Source organism: Mycteria americana, chromosome 1 (genome assembly GCF_035582795.1).
Source record: "Mycteria americana isolate JAX WOST 10 ecotype Jacksonville Zoo and Gardens chromosome 1, USCA_MyAme_1.0, whole genome shotgun sequence".
Taxonomy (NCBI): domain Eukaryota; kingdom Metazoa; phylum Chordata; class Aves; order Ciconiiformes; family Ciconiidae; genus Mycteria; species Mycteria americana.
Window position 1 is genome coordinate 121402118 of NC_134365.1, and position 17536 is coordinate 121419653.

The 17536-nt window shown below is 37.2% G+C and overlaps 1 protein-coding gene across 6 annotated transcripts in view; it reads left to right on the top strand.

The window, feature by feature from the left end:
* Positions 1-17536, top strand: part of TTC3 (tetratricopeptide repeat domain 3) — a 67952-nt gene that overhangs the window by 18923 nt on the left and 31493 nt on the right. For all 6 annotated transcript variants that reach the window (XM_075518470.1, XM_075518429.1, XM_075518445.1 and 3 more), the window contains exons 14-20: positions 774-897; positions 4190-4244; positions 9001-9061; positions 11461-11527; positions 13644-13781; positions 14815-14895; positions 15606-15718. In XM_075518470.1, coding sequence (XP_075374585.1) covers positions 774-897; positions 4190-4244; positions 9001-9061; positions 11461-11527; positions 13644-13781; positions 14815-14895; positions 15606-15718 — 639 coding nt within the window. The remainder of the gene's footprint in view (positions 1-773; positions 898-4189; positions 4245-9000; positions 9062-11460; positions 11528-13643; positions 13782-14814; positions 14896-15605; positions 15719-17536) is intronic.

Here is a 17536-nt window from a genome sequence, read left to right on the forward strand (position 1 = left end):
TGAAAATGTCAGTGCAATCACACCCACTTTTTTGTGTTAACTTTGCTATATAAAGTTTGCTAGGAGATTAAGCTGATTGGAGGAACTGAATGCTAGCAAATGCATTTTGGCAATGGTAAAAATGAATGTGTATCCTAATTTGTAGGAACTTCATTTTGCCACATCTATTCTGTGCTTTTGCCTTGCCCGCAGAGAGTAAGAGAGATTCCATATTCACAGATTCAGCTAAGTTACAATATATGCTGTAACTTTTGTTTTAAACATTTTTCTGAAAGGTCTTTTTGACTTTTATTGGTCTACTTGTAGTGATGTGCTATCTGTCATTCAAAAACAGTACAGTAAGTAAACTACTAAACAACTTTTTGTAAACCTGAAAATTCTGGAGAAACTTAAATTTGTTTCCCTTCTATATTGCACCAATAAAATGTGGCCTTGGGCAAGATTTTTTAAATTACTTACCATTATTATTTGTTTGTTTGTTTAAAAAATTTTTTAAAAGTGCAGTAATTCAGTTCCTGTCCCTTTTATAGAAAACGGTACTTTTTTTTGTTATATTTTTGCATAGCCTTGGACTGTGCAATTTGAAGGTATAAAAAAATCGCTGCTTGATCAAATCCTTTAAATATGCTTACACCATTGCACTTCTATGAGGGGTAGACTTCTTGTATTGGTCTTTGGTTTTTTTCATGATACGTGTATGGTATGTGTCTTAAATACGGGGAAAAGACATCAACATTGGAAGAACTAGGGTTCTCTCTTTTTTTTTGTATCAGAGACTACAGTTCTTCAGAATCTCATGTAATAATCTCTCAAGAACAAAAAGAAATAGATAAAGACAGAAAGAGAACACAGTCTGATCCTAAAGATCATAATTGTCATCAAAAACATGATACCAGGGTAAGTAATGCCAGCTGTAGCTTAACAAGACTAACAGTGTGTTGTTTTTCATCGTCCTGGAATGTGTGGTTTAATAGTGTGGCTGAAATTTTGCAGCCACCATGTTTTAATAATTGTGTGCTTTCTCAGCCAAGTGCACTTTTCCTGTAATATTTAACTACCAAATCTATGTTCAGAACTTTGGATTTGAAAAGGAGGTGGGACGTGGTTGCTTGAATGTGGAGGTTGTATGTTATGAGGAGGATAGAGGTTTCTTCGGGCTTATTGAAACTGAGACTGAAGTCACGTCTGATTTAATCAACTGTCCAGCCCTGCCTGTCAATGTGCATCCAGATGTGGTCTTCCCTTTGGCTTTAGGAGAGGATTCAGTTGGCCCGTACTGGTTTAATGGAGTTCTGTGGAAGATGCTTTAGCCAAAGTTAATTAATATACAGGGCTTTTGCTATATTGGAGCATCATTTTGCACTGATATTGTGATGTTAAGGTATTTGCATGGTTATAGATCATGATTTTCATGCCCTGCAAACAGATTTCTTTCGTATGGGAAAAACATTGGTTAAATAGTATGCTTAACTAGATTGTAGTTAAAACTAGGGTTTTGTGGTTCTCAAATAGCTGTTTGGCTTATGTGTTTAAAACAAGTGTAGTATAGTGCTAAAATGCAAGATGGACTTTTCTTATTTTAGTAGCCCTTTGTAATTCTCTAGATTCATTCTTTCAATTTAAAAGACAGTTTACAAATGCATATATTCCACTAGATTACTTCTAATAACTGTTTTGGTGAGGAAGGCTTAAAAGAGAAAGTAAAGCTGTCGCAGGGGAGATTTAGACTGCTTAAAGAACCACTGCCAAAGGTAGCAGCAAAAGTGGTTTTATTGAAGTAAGATATTGTAAAAGTGAGGCTTAACAAAGTCCGATAGCAAGGTTCAATCTATTACTCTACTGCACAGAGGATATAATAATGATCCAAAGTTACCAATACAAGATCTTAATGCCCTGTGATGCAAGGTTATGTGCAATGTTGGTCATTTACCGAAGATCTGCAGTTGGTAAGGGGTCTCTCAACCTTGAGGAGTAACCTTGAGAGGTGTCCCAACTCAAGGGGAGATCACTGCCATACTGCCAGCTACTTAGGGGGGAGAGCTCAAAAAAAGCTCTCTCAGGCTGTCATATTTACAGAATAAAGTGGTTGGCTCGTAGTCAAATTTCGTGCGATGGAAAAGGTAAGCATGAGACTCCTTGTACCCACAACTTCCTTTGTCCCTTGACCAAATTAGTTTTGGAAGAACCATCTGCTATTTATGTGTTAATCGCATGATCGATGTTCTGGTTTCCAAGTTCATATACATCAAAGCTCACCATGTCACCCTGTTCCTGTGTGGGTTTTCAAAGAACAGGTTGGAACTAGAGAAGTTCATGGTCTGGTCACAGCCTAGGCCTTTACCTCCTTTGGAGTCTGAACCAAACTGCCACTAGTTTGGTCAAGGAGTCGAATGCATCCATCACAGAAACTTAATAGACTAAACTTTGTTCTCTGTTCATGGTTGATTTTTGTTCCTGAAAATAATTAAATGAAGGATACATGTTAGTGAAGGGTCACCAAAGAAATCCATCAACAAAAGCCTCTAATTCTGCCTTTTAGAAGGTTATTTAACTGTTGAAAGTGCAATGGTATACTGTGTTGTTGTGGTTTAACCCTGGTAGGCAGCTCAGCCTCATGCAGCTGCTTGCCCATTCCCCTCAGCAGGATGGGGGGGAAAATCATAAGGGTAAAAGTGAGAAAACTCGTGGGTTGAAATAAAGACAGTTTAACAGGCAAAGCAGAAGCTGTACACATGAGCAAAGCAAAACAAAGAATTCATTCACTACTTCCAGGCAGATGTTTAGCCGTTGCCAGGAAAGCAGAGCTTCATCACTCATAATGGTTACTTGGGAAGACAGATGGTGTAACTCAGAACTTGCCCCTTTCTCCTTCCCCCAGCTTATATTGCAGCACATGTCATATGGTCTGGGATATCCCTTTGGTCAGTTGGGGTCAGCTGTCCTGGCTGTGTCCCCTCCCAGCTTCTGGTGCACCCCAACCTACTCGCTGGTGGAGCAGCATGTGAAACAGAAAAGGCCTTGACTCTGTGTAAGCACTGCTCAGGAATAGCTAAAACATCCCTGTGTTATCAACGCTCTTTTAATAACAAATCCAAAATGCAGCACCATACGAGCTGCTATGAAGAAAATTAACTTTATCCCAGCCAAAACCAGTACATATCTGTTTATTCCTTAAAAACAAACACACACCCCCAAAAAAGTGGAAAATTGGGGGATTTTCTTGATGCTTACCTTGTTTTAGGGGGGTTTCAGTGGATGTCAGTGGAATTTCCCAGCTGTTGCTGTCTTGGTGCCTATCTCATGTCCAGTATCATGGGGAGCCTGTAAACCATTCCTGTGCATAAATTTTCCTGAGTGGTTTGCTTTGCTAGACACATGCAGACTGTGACAGTCCTGCTATGACAGCATGGAATTAAAAATTTAATAATCAACCTCCAGTTTGCTTACAGACAGTTCTTCTCTTTTTCACTAATTATTAATTGAAAAGAAACATTTGCACCTCTTTCAGATCATCTTTACCATCATTATTGTAAGCTAGTTAATAAATTGTTTATTATAATTTAGCCTATAAAGTGTGTTATGAATAAGCTATGTGATATAGGAAAGAAGAGGATAAATCATGTGAATTACTAGCAAGGGCAAAACAATTTAGCATGCACATGTGAAAAAAACCCTTTCAGGTTTCACAGGAGGGCGGAGCAGCAAAAAAAGAAATGACTCGTTAGCAGGGAAAATGAAACCAATGTACGAGGGCAAAGGCGAGGAAACGAAACTTAGAACTTGCTGAAAAAGAAAATGATCTATAGAACACACAAGAAGATCTTAAAGATTTTTGACTGTCTTACAAAAACTCGTCTGCTTTTATGATATGAAAATCTTCATAATGTAGGTCTGTGTAAATTTAATCTTCCTTTGGGATGAATATTACTGCAAAAAAGGCTCGTATTTGGCAGACTAGTAAGTAATTTATATGAATTTGGGGGAAAAAAGTATAAGTGTACAAATACACTTTGATTAATGAAATTATTTTTCTTTACCTCTTGGGGACATAATATACCATATTATCATTGTGATTTCTTTGTTTAAATTTTAGTGGTTTAGGTTCTTTTTTTTTTGTTTAAATTTAGTGAGTAGTATCTATTTGGTTTTTGTTATCTGTGTAAAACCAAACTAACATATTTGTCATTAGGTAACTGACATCCAAAGAACAGAAAGCAAAGGTTGGTCTCTGGAGTTTCAACCAAGTGAGTTCGTTTTTGCTATTTATCAAGTCCGAGTCGGTTCTTCCCTTGCTGTTGCCGTTATTAATAAGCAAAAGTGTATCTAGTGTTATTTTCACAACAGTAAGCGATCATGTTTCACTTGTTTTCCTGTTAGTGTGCAGTTACTTAGATACATCTTCTGTTCTGTTTTTCTGTCTTATTTCCTTCATGCCTTTGTAGGATTGTAAATCTACTTTACATGTAGATTTGTAAATCTACTTTACATGTATGTATTCAGAATTGAAACTGGAACTAAAAAGTAGGATACTGAGTCACAGGATCTAAATTTGAGAAGCATGTGGGTGGTTTCAATATTCATAATTCATTTGTGATTACTAAAAGCTCTATGTAGATCCTTAAGAAAATAATCCTGCAGTTAGAGAGGAAGGAGGCCACAAAATATTTGTCAGAGTGGATCTTTAGCTCCAAACTTTACGAGGTATAAGTTGGTATGATTTATTGTTCATGTTTGGTGGTATTTTTTTTTTAAATGAATAAAAAAAAAAAAACCCAACCCATTTATAGAGAGAACTCCCACCCCCCAAAACTCCCACAGTGCCAGAGTTACTTTTCTGTGGTGAAAGTGAAGTGCAAGCAGTTCTGATCTTCGAAGTGAAATCTTTTCCTGAATTTTGCTTGTTTTTTTAATCACCTGCTAAACCTGCTGTAACCAAGACAGCGTAAGATATTTCCTTGACATTCAGAAATTGTTCTTATTTATAATGTTTGTATGGAATACTGCTACTGGACCTGGACCAGCTGCATGCTCATGCTGTATTCTAACATTGTGACCTCCAAGGCAGTGGGTCCTTCTAGTCCTGACCATGCAACAACCGTCTGAAGTCCTTGGTGCCCAGCAGTACAGTTCTTTGGACTTCACATAAATACTTAGCTGAATAGCTGCCAAAGTGCAGAGCACTTCAAAATTTGATTTTAGGAAGCCAGTGAAGATGTATTACAAAATATTATTTTAAAATAAGCAGTAGTAGTGATCCTGTGCTTGTGGACTTTGGAGATATGTGAACATCTTGAAGAATTAAAGGATGTATTGGGAGATGTAAAATGTGGGAAAGGTAGCAAAAGAAGAGTCAAGACGAGTTTGTTGAAAAGAGGTTATGTGGTAGGATAATAAAAAAGAAAAGGAGAAACTATAAAGTGTTGAAATAACTTATTGCAGAAAGTATAAGTCAAGGAAGAGTTTTAGAAAGGGTAGGTCAAGCTCTGGAATACACATCAGTTTTGAGGAACTATATGTAGATGGTATGAAGGGGCAAAATAAGAAATGCACGGAGGCCATAGGGAATTTTGAATGAGTTTGAAGCAAGTGACAACTAAGTGAATCCAGACATCTTCCTGAGTGAGAAGGTGAGGTCTGAATAGTAATGGAATCTGACGACACGTTATAAAACAAAGCTTTATTGAAGCAGCAGAAAAGATCAGCAACTATGTGCCCATACAGTGACCTGCCCGATCACCAATAGCAGACATGGGATTATAAGTGATGCCCTGGCTCCAGTGGACTGCCAGGGACGCTTGGTATCCAGGTCATCTGGCAGCAAGACGAAATCATGCAGATGCCTTCTGAATGCGGGTAAGAGTTGCACTGCCCCTTGGCTCCACCAACAGTAGTGGGATTTGAGAGAATCGTACTTTACATGAATAATGTGGGCAGCGACCCATGTTGGTCAGAGGGCAGGGTGTTGGCAGTCCGTCTATGCTGCTGATACTGGTCAAGGGCAGGGTGTCTGCAGTCTGTCTACACTGCTGATGCTGGTGAAGGGGCAGGGTGTCAGAAGGATAGCTGATTTTTAGAGAGGTTGAGGAGGGAAGAGGGATAATGAAAGACTGAATGGTGGGAGAGAACTGAAAATTCTTCTAGGCTAAAGAGATCATAGGACTATGAAATGCGTTGAATGTATTAATTTAAAAAAAAAACCCTGTGCTAATTCCGTGGTGGTTTGGTTTTTGTTTTGTTTTGTTTTTTCTTTTCTTCCTTCCTCCTCCTCCTCTCCCCCTCATACTTATTATGTCAGTACTGAAGTAGAAGGAAATATTTGATTTGGCTTTGATTTGAAAGGAGGAGTTACACTCTGAATGACTAGCTGATACAGGTTTACTCTCGGTGGGGAAGAATAGCTTTCTTTTTTTTAGGCTTTGTTCACTTAAAGGCTTAAGACTTGCAGGAGATTTAATGTAAAGGAACTTTATGCCACTGTATCTTATCTTAAAGTTACTGTCCTTTTTAATTTCAGTTTTTGTCTGCATGTACTATTTTTTTGAGCATGTGTACATTTCTGTTAAATATCTTTGTTTGCTCCTAATGGGAATGTCTAGCAAAAGCAATACTACTTCTACTAATGTTTTAAAATGTTTGTGGGGTAAGTGAATCATGTTTGCCGTTCAATTAATATATCTCCTAAAGTATTTTAACTGTAATTCAGCAGGATTTGCTTGTCACTTTTATTTAAAGGTATTTTTTAAAAATCTGAAAGTAGTGTCTTTTTAAGTTGGGTGGTATATGGGAGTAATAGTTTCTGTAGGAAACTTTTCTGAAATAATTTTTGTTGAATGGCTTTTAAAATTAGATCATTCAATGAAAAAATACTGCTGGTTAATTCTTTATTTTGATGGTGAGAGGGAAGGCTTGTATTTCTTTAAGATTTTGTTTGGAATGATAGATCCTTCCCCTTAAGGGAAAGGAACCTATATAATGAAGAAAAGGTAGTATATCTCTATCTTTAAATGTTTAAATGATGATATGCTTGAAGTGTTTTATGGCTTTCAAAAGGATTACTGTTTTCCATTATTTAAATGTCTCTGTTATGAGGAATTTGTGGTGATTATTAGTGTAGCTTTGGAGTTTTTAATGCGTATGAACTGTTTCAACAGACACGTATTCAGACAATTTCAAGAAATGGTTTATAAAATAATTCTGGATGTGTTCTGTCTTCATGATGTTTGATTTTTGTTCTGATTAATTTAAATTTTATGTCATAAGTAGTTTTTAATGAAAAATTACTTGTGGCACAAGGCATGAAGCGTGTATGCATACGATTTAACTTGAGAAATTAGTACATGAGACATCCTCCTGGCTTGAGTGAGCTTACTCAAGTGGGTAGATTTGTATTTTTCCACAAGCAGTGTCTTTCAGTATTTTGTATATAATCATATAAAGTACTTCTCTGAGTATCATGAAATAAACATTTTTAAGCATAGATAGTTACTGAAACTTTATATATAAAATTAATAACTCTCTTTTTCAAATTTGATTTTATGGTAGTTCAGCATAAGTGTAATAATAAATCACGCAATATTTAATAATTTAGGTAGCTGTACCTTATGTTTGGGTTCCAGTGCTCAAATAGGTTGAATCCAGGTGCTAGACTGTATGTTGTCTGTATGAGTGTGTGCAATATTAGGAAGCCACAGTTGCCTTCTAAACTGCTTCTGAAAGATTATAGCTGGAACTATCCCCTCATGGAACAGGTACCTGAGGCAGAAAGTGGCATTGCTGTATGCCATGTAAAATCCATTAGGTTTAACTAGCAAAAAAATCTGCTGCTCCGCACCCCTTCAATTTACCATGTGTAATAAGGAACACCTGCAACATGTGATGCTCAGCAGTTCTGCAACTGAATTCATCACCTGCTTGTTAGTTCCTTACCAGTCCAGAAATGCTATTTTTTGCCTTGCTTGTCTAATCGTATGGTTACTAGAAGGCAGCTCTCCCATAAGTGGATTTTGTCGCTGTTGCTGTTGAGTCATTAATGCCCTGTAAAGTTCTAACTTAAAATTCTTGAAAATTAAAAACTTCTTGACTTAATCATGAGTATGCACATGCACATTCCGATGCCTAATGTTATGTTTTAATTCCACAGAAAACGGTTGAGAGATTATTTTGCAGTTAATGGCATGGCTTCCTGGTTTTGACCAATTACAATAAAGTCTTAAAATGTGTTTTCTTCTTCCTTGTTACTAATGAATTGTTTACTTGGCTTGTAGAGCCCTGTAACTAATCAATGACAGTGTTAGATCCCTGAAGTTGTAAAGTGTATTAGTAAAGTTTTGTGTTAAGTCTTTGACATTAAGTTTCAGAGATAGAAATGAATCGGTATCACATGATAGGTTCTTTCTTGTCTTTGTGATCCAGTATTGCCACATCGTCAAACACTTTTATTTTGTAATCACGGACACTTATCTTGATCCACTCGTATGTTTACATTTCTAAGATTAATGCGAGTTGAACTTAACTCCTTTAGCAATGTATTTTTGAAGTAGCAGACTCTTTCTGTAAAATTTCTGTAGTCAAACTGGAACATCCATAGTGATCTATTATTCCCTTTAAAAATTCTAGTTATCAACTAATAGTGAATAATATAAACTGTGGTTTTGTATAACATACTGATTTCTTTAGGTTGGAGTCCACTTTAATAATTGTTACAATATTGTAGAGTCAGATCGTATCTCACAGAATTTTAAGATTCTTCTGTTTATTTGAAGTATCTTTTCCCCTTTAAGAGGGTTAATAAAATCCTGTACTAGTGAATAAAAATAATATCAAATTCATACTGTAACACTCGGAAGTGAGTTTTTGAAAAACTTCTCAGTTGTGTTAGTTTTCGATATTGTAAACGTTTAAGATCTATTATTTATAAAGAAAACTATGAGTTCTCAGTGCATTTTTTTCCTTTGTTTTAGGTGATGATCATTTTGTTTGAAATACTTTTTCTCATTACAGGCCAAAGTCATCAAAACAAAGGAAGGCCAAAAACCAAACCTGGTGACTCTGAAAAGACGAGGTAAAGAATTGTATTTATTTTTTAATTTATTACTATTTTGTGTTATTTTATGTAGCACTTAAAGGAGTTAATGCAACTTTGACTTGCTGCTTGCTCTTTGCTTTGTTTACATTGGTTTACATACTCTTCAGTATATAGTTTGTGTTAAGATAGCTGATTAAAAGTCACAAAATTCCAGTTTTCACGAAGAGCCTGGGTTATTACTTGAAAACTAAATATTTTCCAAAGCTCAGTTGAATTTTAGTAAATGAAGGCATAATTTTAATAACTGCTGTTTAAAAACTGTTGGCCAAAAGCAAGTCACACAGTATAGCCGTAATAAAAAATGTGCTTCCTTTAAAGCAAAAGATAATTGGAATCTTGTTCCAGTTGTTACAAACTTCCACCACAACATAACTCAAGCTCTATCTTATTTTCAAGGCCTCTTTGTACTAGTTCTACTCTGTTTACCAAATAATTTTAAAACTTCTCTGACACTTCATGTGCTTACTAAGAAAAAGAGATTTGACTGTGAGGAAAGCATTGTAAGTCAGTCTCAAAATTGAATACTAGAAAAGAACTTTTACTTAAAGCATCCTTTAGTTGTTTGTAGACTTGAATCTTCTCTTAAAGCATATAAATGTCTAATTTTAACTACGTGAATACTCCCAGTAGAACATGCTGAATGTAAATGAGTATGTTTGATGCTTTGGGGCCAAAATTAAATTAGTTGAGGTAATAAGCACTATAGATTTTATGGACAAAACTTATGCTTCCATCTGGTACAACATTTAAAACAAGGTTCAACAAAAGAAATAATTATTTCCAGTGATACTGGGCCCATCGTGCTCTAAACAGGTTTGAGGAAATTGCTGCATTTATAGGTGATTCCATTTGCCAACATATTTCCTCATTTAATAGATAGTTAAGGAGTAAAGAACTGTTACAGCTGACTTATTTCTAAGATGACTGAGGCAAATGATGACTTACTACTTAAGGCCATGCAGAATGGAAGCTTTCAGTGGTTTAACCTGAGCTGTGAAATTAGACAAATTAAGCTCTGACTGTACTTTCTTGCTTGTATGCTTCTTCAGCTAGTGTTCTTCAGTTGTGTTTAGGATGATTAAAAACAGATGAGGGCTACAGCAAAATAAGCTGTTTATATTGAAATAGAAAGGTTTCCATTAAGTGATAATTTTTAAAGGCAGATTTTTCATGTAGAGGAGTCCAAGCCTTTAGGAAATCTGGGAGCTGAACCTGATTATCCCCAGTCCTAATTGAAGTGTGACCACAAAGCCTACCATCTTTTAATCTATATTTATTACAGTACAGTCCTTTTGTTTTTCCATAACTCTTTTTGAATACCGCTGTAGCTAGGACAATTGAAACTTTGTCACAGGAGAGGTCATTTATGTTATTTAACTGGGTTGCCACTGACTTCTTTCTCCTTTCACTTTAAGGGGGGGGGAACATTAGAATTCACTATGGGAACAAATCCTCTTTGAAGTTACTGAACCATCTGCAAAATTGCTTCTCTTACAGGGAAGTTTATTAGACCTATAAAAAAAATGCAGTATTTCTCAACAAGTGAGGTGCATGGTCAGTTACAATCTTATCTCCATTTCTGTAATTAGGAAGTTGCTTGGCTTCCAAAAATCTAGGGAATGCCCTTGACACAGTAAAGAATTTTATCTCGGATGATGAGTGTTTGATGCCTTCGAATGTGCGCCAGAACCGCATGTATGTTAGCACAGGCAATATAGTAGCATTAAGGATTGAGTAACAATCTTAGCATTGAGGATTTAGTTTAGAGTATCAAGCAATACTTTGCCTCTTCATTATACTTCCTCCATTCTCTAGTTGTGTGTGGCATTTCTGCTGCAGTAGTGGAAAGGAAGAGCTGGGAAGAACAACTCTATTACTCTCGTCTCCGTTCTCCCGGCCCCCACCATGTACAGCTGCTACATGTATTTGATTTTAAGCAGCAGTTGTGCTAGGATAAAGGATCTTGTACTTAAGAACAGTAGAGAAGGGGAAAGAGGCCTAAGCACCTTCTTATACTGCTGCCTTTGGTGTAGGGAAGTTCTGTAGTCACCTATCCCACCCCTTCATAAGACCAACTCAGCTGAGAATAAGGTGGAGAAGATAAAAGAAAACAAATAAAATGATGAAGACTCCTGCTTCCCTGAAGCCCTAGTGATTCCTGAGCCAGAGTATATGAACTATAGGAATAGTATCATAATCCTTGATAGTGTTACAGTACTTGTTATCGCAATTGTGAAAGTGTGCCATAATAATCTCTAGCTTGTAGGCAAATGTCATGTGGTTGATAAAAGCGCAGAAATTTCTGTTTCTTGAAAATAAGATTACATATAAAGTACATGTATAAACTCATGATGCCATTGTCCCGTTATTTGCAGAGATCACCCTGATTTGAAGATAGAGTCTAAAGCCATCCAAGATAAACTCTTCTGTACTGTGCAACAGGTAACTGGGAATTGATTAGCATATGACCTTCAGCTTAAATGATTTGTCACCTTTTAGTAACACTGTCCAAAATCTTGATTCATTCAAAAATTTACCACTTCATGCTTAGCCTGACTTTTATAAGGAGACAAAAATTGTGTGATTACACTGATTTATACTGTCTTGTTGCTTTTAGTCTTCTTTTTGGTTCTCCTCCTTCCCCTCCTGTAAGACTTCACACTGGAAATTAGTGTAACAAAACTCAGTGTAGTCATTAGAATAACTTAGCTGGAAACATGAGTTAGTAATATAGCTCCCTTGTATCTTAATTTGTAATAAAAACTACAAAAATCGCTGGGAATCATTCAGGGATTTATAATACCCTTCCCAAATTTCTGACTAAATATGTTTTCCCGTGTTTGATACATACATTTGGAAATAATCATAGAACATTTTGTTGAATGGCTGTTTAAAATGCTATAAAATTCATAAATTGAAAGTTCTCCTTCTCATGTCTTATCAGTAATGAATGATGAGCATCCCAAAGCTCTTGAATGAAATCATGGGGACATACATAATTAGTAATTTCCTCTCTGTTCATTTGGGGAAGTAGATACCAGAAACCTCTATTCTGATTAATTACCTCATAAGAGAAAACTGGATTCAGGAGAAGGTGCAGGTTCTGCCTGCACTAAGATGCCTTAATTCCTTTAAAATACTATTTTTGTAAGGCTGATGCATTAATAGTATCGAAAGTAACGTTTTTAGTTGGCTTAATCAGTTTCATATGTCATGTAGCTTAAAATTAAACTAATATAATTTGTTCTGTTCTATAACTATATGCTCTGACAGCATTACCTTGTATCAATAGTTCTAGGAAATTAAAGTAAGTCTGAATCATTTTTTCATTAACTCATTTCTGCATTTTGGTCTTTCCTGTATCTATTTGTAGTTTCCACTGTCTCTGCCACTTTTGTTTATAACTGTCATTAGATCATGGGTATTTTCTTATGTTTGTCCTTTTTCGTCAGTTGACAGGATGAAAACAAAGTAAGATCAAAATTCATAGATGTTCAGGAAAATACATTCAGGACATGCATTAAATGTAGTATGTCAAAAGCCTAATTCAGTTCACAGGAATACAATTATAAGTACACCATTAGAATAATGTTAAAAAAAAAATCGGGCAACTCAGAAGTTACTATGTTCCATTCTTCCCGAATCTTCCCATTCTTTCAATTTCTCCCTGCCCCCAACCCTGTCTTCAGAATCCCAGGTTCAAATTTTAACATATTGGGAGGGGGGCGGGGGAGGGAGAGCGAAGGGCAGTTAATGAAAAGCTTGTAAAGCAGGATTACTTCATACTGAAGATTAATTCATACTGAAATGAGGAGTGGCCTAAAATACACAGGTGGGCCTCCTTTTTCTTTGCTTTTTGCTTGTGATTGCAGGAATAGATGTTAGAGGAGCTTTTTAAATAGCTGAATTACTTCTACCCTGGCACAATGATCTGCTTCCCAAAGCTAGTTTTATTTTAGTGTTTCAACAGATCAAGAGAATAGAAGTTCCTCATTCTACAACTGCTTGTCTTGATTTACAGGCTTACTGCTGGAAATTCCCACAGACTTCAGGAAGTATCTGTAGTGAAAGGCTAATGACATAATGCATTCTGAAACCTTCTAGCATTAAATATTAACCTAGATGGAGAGAAAGTGTAGGCAGAATTAAATAGTTCTCAGGTTTTTCAGAAATGTTTGTACACAAAATGGAGTGTACAAGCGGGAAAAGCATAAGTCTGGGGGTTTTTTTAATATGTAAGAAGTATTAAAATGATGCTTGAACTAAATTTGAAACTTTCTGGAGAGGAAAGGATCTAAACTTAGAACAAAAACTAGGTTTTTAAGAGATTAGCAGCAGTAGGTCCATTAAAATATTAAGTTTTTAGAAGTTGAATTTAAAACAGAGTTTTATAAAAATGTACCTGATTTGCTGCTTTAAAAGTGGAATTGTGATAAAACTGTAGGAAGTACAGAATTTTAACAGTTGTCTGTTGGATAAGTATTTTAGCAAATAGCTTGCTTGCTTAAAAAAAAAAGACTATTTTCTTTTGGACTTACTGTTTTCCTAAATATTTTAGGTGGATTTAACTATGTTGCCAGAAGCAGTTAAATCCCTTGTTCGTGATGGTTATACAGCCTTGATGGACCAGCGGTGTCACAGTGCTGAACAAGCCTTTTCACAATTGTTGAGCATTCTAAATCCTTCAGAATTAAAGGTAAACTGAGAGGAATAACTTGGTTTATTAGGGTAATTGAAGTTTATGCTTTCAATATCACGTTTCATTCTTTCCTTCCACCAAAATAGTCATTATTATTGAATTGTTGCTTGTGATGTTGACTGCAATGCCAAGTATTTCACTGATATGTATGCAAAGAAGCTTACAAATGAGAACAGGATAGTAGCATAGGATGTATTTTTGTAGTGTTCAGCATACATGTACATTTCTAGATGCAATCTAAAAAATACTTACCAAAATAATATTCTTATAAAGAATAATATAAGATACTCTTATCAAATATCTTATTTGATAAGCTGACAATGGACAGTTGTTTCTTAACCTTTATTCATAATAATGTAGGGTAAAAAGAATTTATATTCTTCAGGTCAGATAACTCTTTGATGGCAAATACTGTGAAATTTTGCGTATATGTATCTAGCCAATCAGCCATCGACCCATTTGTCATCCTAGATTTCTTTTAAATTATTGTACTGTAGTATTAAGTTTTGTCTGACAATGTGTGTGCACATGCGTTGCTGTGTTTCAAGCTCCCATTTTAGTAAGGGCTGATGCAGTGCCAACAACAAGTCTGTCCAAGCAAGTAATGCACCAATCCATCTGGAATTGTGACCTAGTTTATTAGGAAGAAAAAGGATTTTTTTGTGGTGATTTTTTTTTTTTAATAATCTGCTCAATGCTGAACATAAAATACAGCAAAGACACACTGTGCTGCATGAAGTCAACATAGTAAGGCCTGTAGTTATAACATTTCTAAAAGCAGATGTTTCAGGATGTATCACTTTGAAATATGTAGGGGTGCCAAATGATCAGCAGTAAAGGTGTAGTTAACCTTCACTTTTTATGCTAATTGTAACATAAATCTGGGTAGAGGCTATGATAAGAAGGGTGAGAGAAGGGTTTCCTATCTCTGTTGTAGTGAACATCTTCAGTTCACAGTAGACAGTAATGTTCTAGTTACCAGCAAAGTGTTTTTGTGTGTGCTACTACTATAATTTGACTCTATTTGCAGCAAGTGAATCTTCGTATTATTAATTATGTTGTAATCATCTATGGACATGCCACTGCTCTTCTTGGAATAGGACAGCCTGAGGTATGATATTAAGCCACTATATTGCTTTTATTCAAAATGCTAGTTCAGGTAGTTGGTCATCCATTTTTGTCTCTTCTTAACAGACGTAAAATGAGTGGGGAAGGAAAGCTTTTGTCACATTTTAGAAAATCATATGTTTTAATATCTGAGACTAGATCTTTAGTGGTTTTGGATAAATTAAGCTACCAAATTTCTTTTTAAGCTTTCAAATGAGATTCTTAAATATTAATGAAGTATAGTCAACTATTTTCCTTCTACTTCGTTGTAATGTGGTTATGCAGTAGTCTTTCCAACACAAACATTCTGCTTCTAAAACAAAGAAAATGCATTTGGTTCTGGAAAACACCAAAACAGATGTGTGGGTTGTTTAGGGTTTCTTTGGGTTGGGTTTTTTTTTTCCCGTGCAGTGTTTAAAAATATTCAGTGTCTTACAATGAATTTTAAAATGTCTGGGTGTTTGTAGCTCAGTGAGCTCCATCATTTAATTTCAATATTTCAGAGGGAACCCATGTTTACAGAATAAGTTTCTTTTTTTAAAAAAGGGAAGGCTTTGTGTGTGATCATAAGGTTGCTCAATTCCCTTTACTGTTTGTCAGACTGATCAAAGAATAGGGCACACTGACCCACTCTTCCTCTGCTTTTTTTTCTCCAGTAAAGTGAAAAGCTTCTGGCAAAGTGTCACATATTTTTGTCTTAAATTTGTTTTGAAGGCATTGACAAAGGCTGAAGACCAGTTTAAGAAAATAATTGAACAGTACCAGGAAGAAAGATTTGGTTGTTTGGCATACTATGGAATTGGAAAAGTATACCTCAGACAAAACAGGTTGGTATAATATAAAGCTTCAATATTTGATACAAAAAATATTTTCATTTGAGAAACCATGTGTGTGGGGTTTTTAAACTATTCTTTGTTAACCACTAAATTCATACGTCAGACTGATTTATTACAACTTTTAGTGTAATGGAAGCCGCTGACTCAAGTGGAGTCGGGGGCACAGGGATATGACCGACCAGCACACCCCTGCAGTGGAGGAGAGCTCATAGGAGAAGGACAAAAAACTATGATCTCAGGGAAAAATGTATCATAAAGAAAGCTTAACTTATCTCAACACCAGGGAGACTGGAGGGTAACCTTGGTTTTAGATAAGGCAGCTGCACAAGTGAGTCATCGGGTTCCCTGAGACAGATAAAGGAGTGATGTCTTCCTGAGCTAGCCAGACCAACATGGGGAGAGGGGGGGAGTGCATACGTGGCTCAGTAGAACATAAAGTGCAGAAACTGGACAACTAATCAACTTGAGAGCAAAGGGCTTGAGCTGGCTTCAACCCACGTATTCCTGGCGGTATTGCTTCCCAGCGTCCTGACGGTAAGCATATAGAGACCAGTAACGGGAATCATGTTTGTATTGATTCAGCTGTGTATTGCAATTGCTATGTTATGCTTGTGTTGTGATTTCAGTATATCACTGTATTGCTCTACTTAATCAAAATCCCCGGTAACGCCTGTGGTGGGTTGATCTTGGCTGGCTGCCAGACCCCTACCCAGCTGCGCTCCCACTCCCCCTCCTCAACAGGAGAGGGGGAGAAAATAACATGAAAAAGCCCAGGGGTTGAGATAAAGACAGGGCAATCACTTGCTAAATTACAGTTACAGGTAAAACAGACTCAACTTGAGGAAAAATAATTGAATTTATTGTCTGTTAAATAGAATTGGATGGTGGGAAACGAAGTAAAAAAACTAAAATCACCTTCCCCCCACCCCCCTTTATCCCAGGCTCGACTTCACTCCCTCATTCCTGACTCGTCTACCTCCTCTTCCCCACAGTGGTACAGGGGCATGGGGAGCGGGGGTTGTGGTCAGTCCATAACAGCTCCTCTCTACCGCTCCTTCCTCCACACACTCCTCCCCTGCTGCAGCCTGGGGCCTCTCCACTGGCCGCAGTTCCTTCGGGGCGCATCCACCTGCTCTGGCAGGGGTCCTCCATGGCTGCAGTGTGGATACCTGCTCCAGCGGGATGCTCTCCAGGGGCTGCAGGGGAATCTCTGCTCAGTGCCTGGAGCCCCCTCCTTCTTACCTTGGTGCTTTAAGGGCTGTTTCTCACACTTTTTTTTCCTTACTCCTCACAGCCGTGCAGTATGTTTTGTCCTTTCTTACCCATGCATTCCCTGAGGTGCCACCATCTTGCCCGAGGGGCTTAGCTGTGCCCTGTGGTGGGTTCATTGGATCCAGCTGGAACTGGCTGTGTCCAGAACGGGGCAGCCCCGGCCTCTCCTCACAGAGGCCACCCCTGCAGCACTGGCCCCCACCCTCCCGCCCAACCTTGCTGCATAAACCCAATACAATGCCAAATAAATAAGTTTGATATTAAACATTAAACCCTCCTCATGTGGAATATCTAAAAGCACCTGGTCAGAGAGTGTTGGATGCTGAGAGGGAATTCGTCCTTCCCACTGCCACAGCATAGCCAGATGCAGTCTGAGACCCAGGAGGTATCTGTGTCCCAGTCCCACGGATGTGGCTGTTGTTTCCCTTGGCAGTTTTGACCCATAGTGAGGCTGTGTGTGTGTCCCAAAGAGGTGTGTACACACACACACACGCACACACGACAACACAGCTGGCCACCCAGACTACCCCAGGCGGA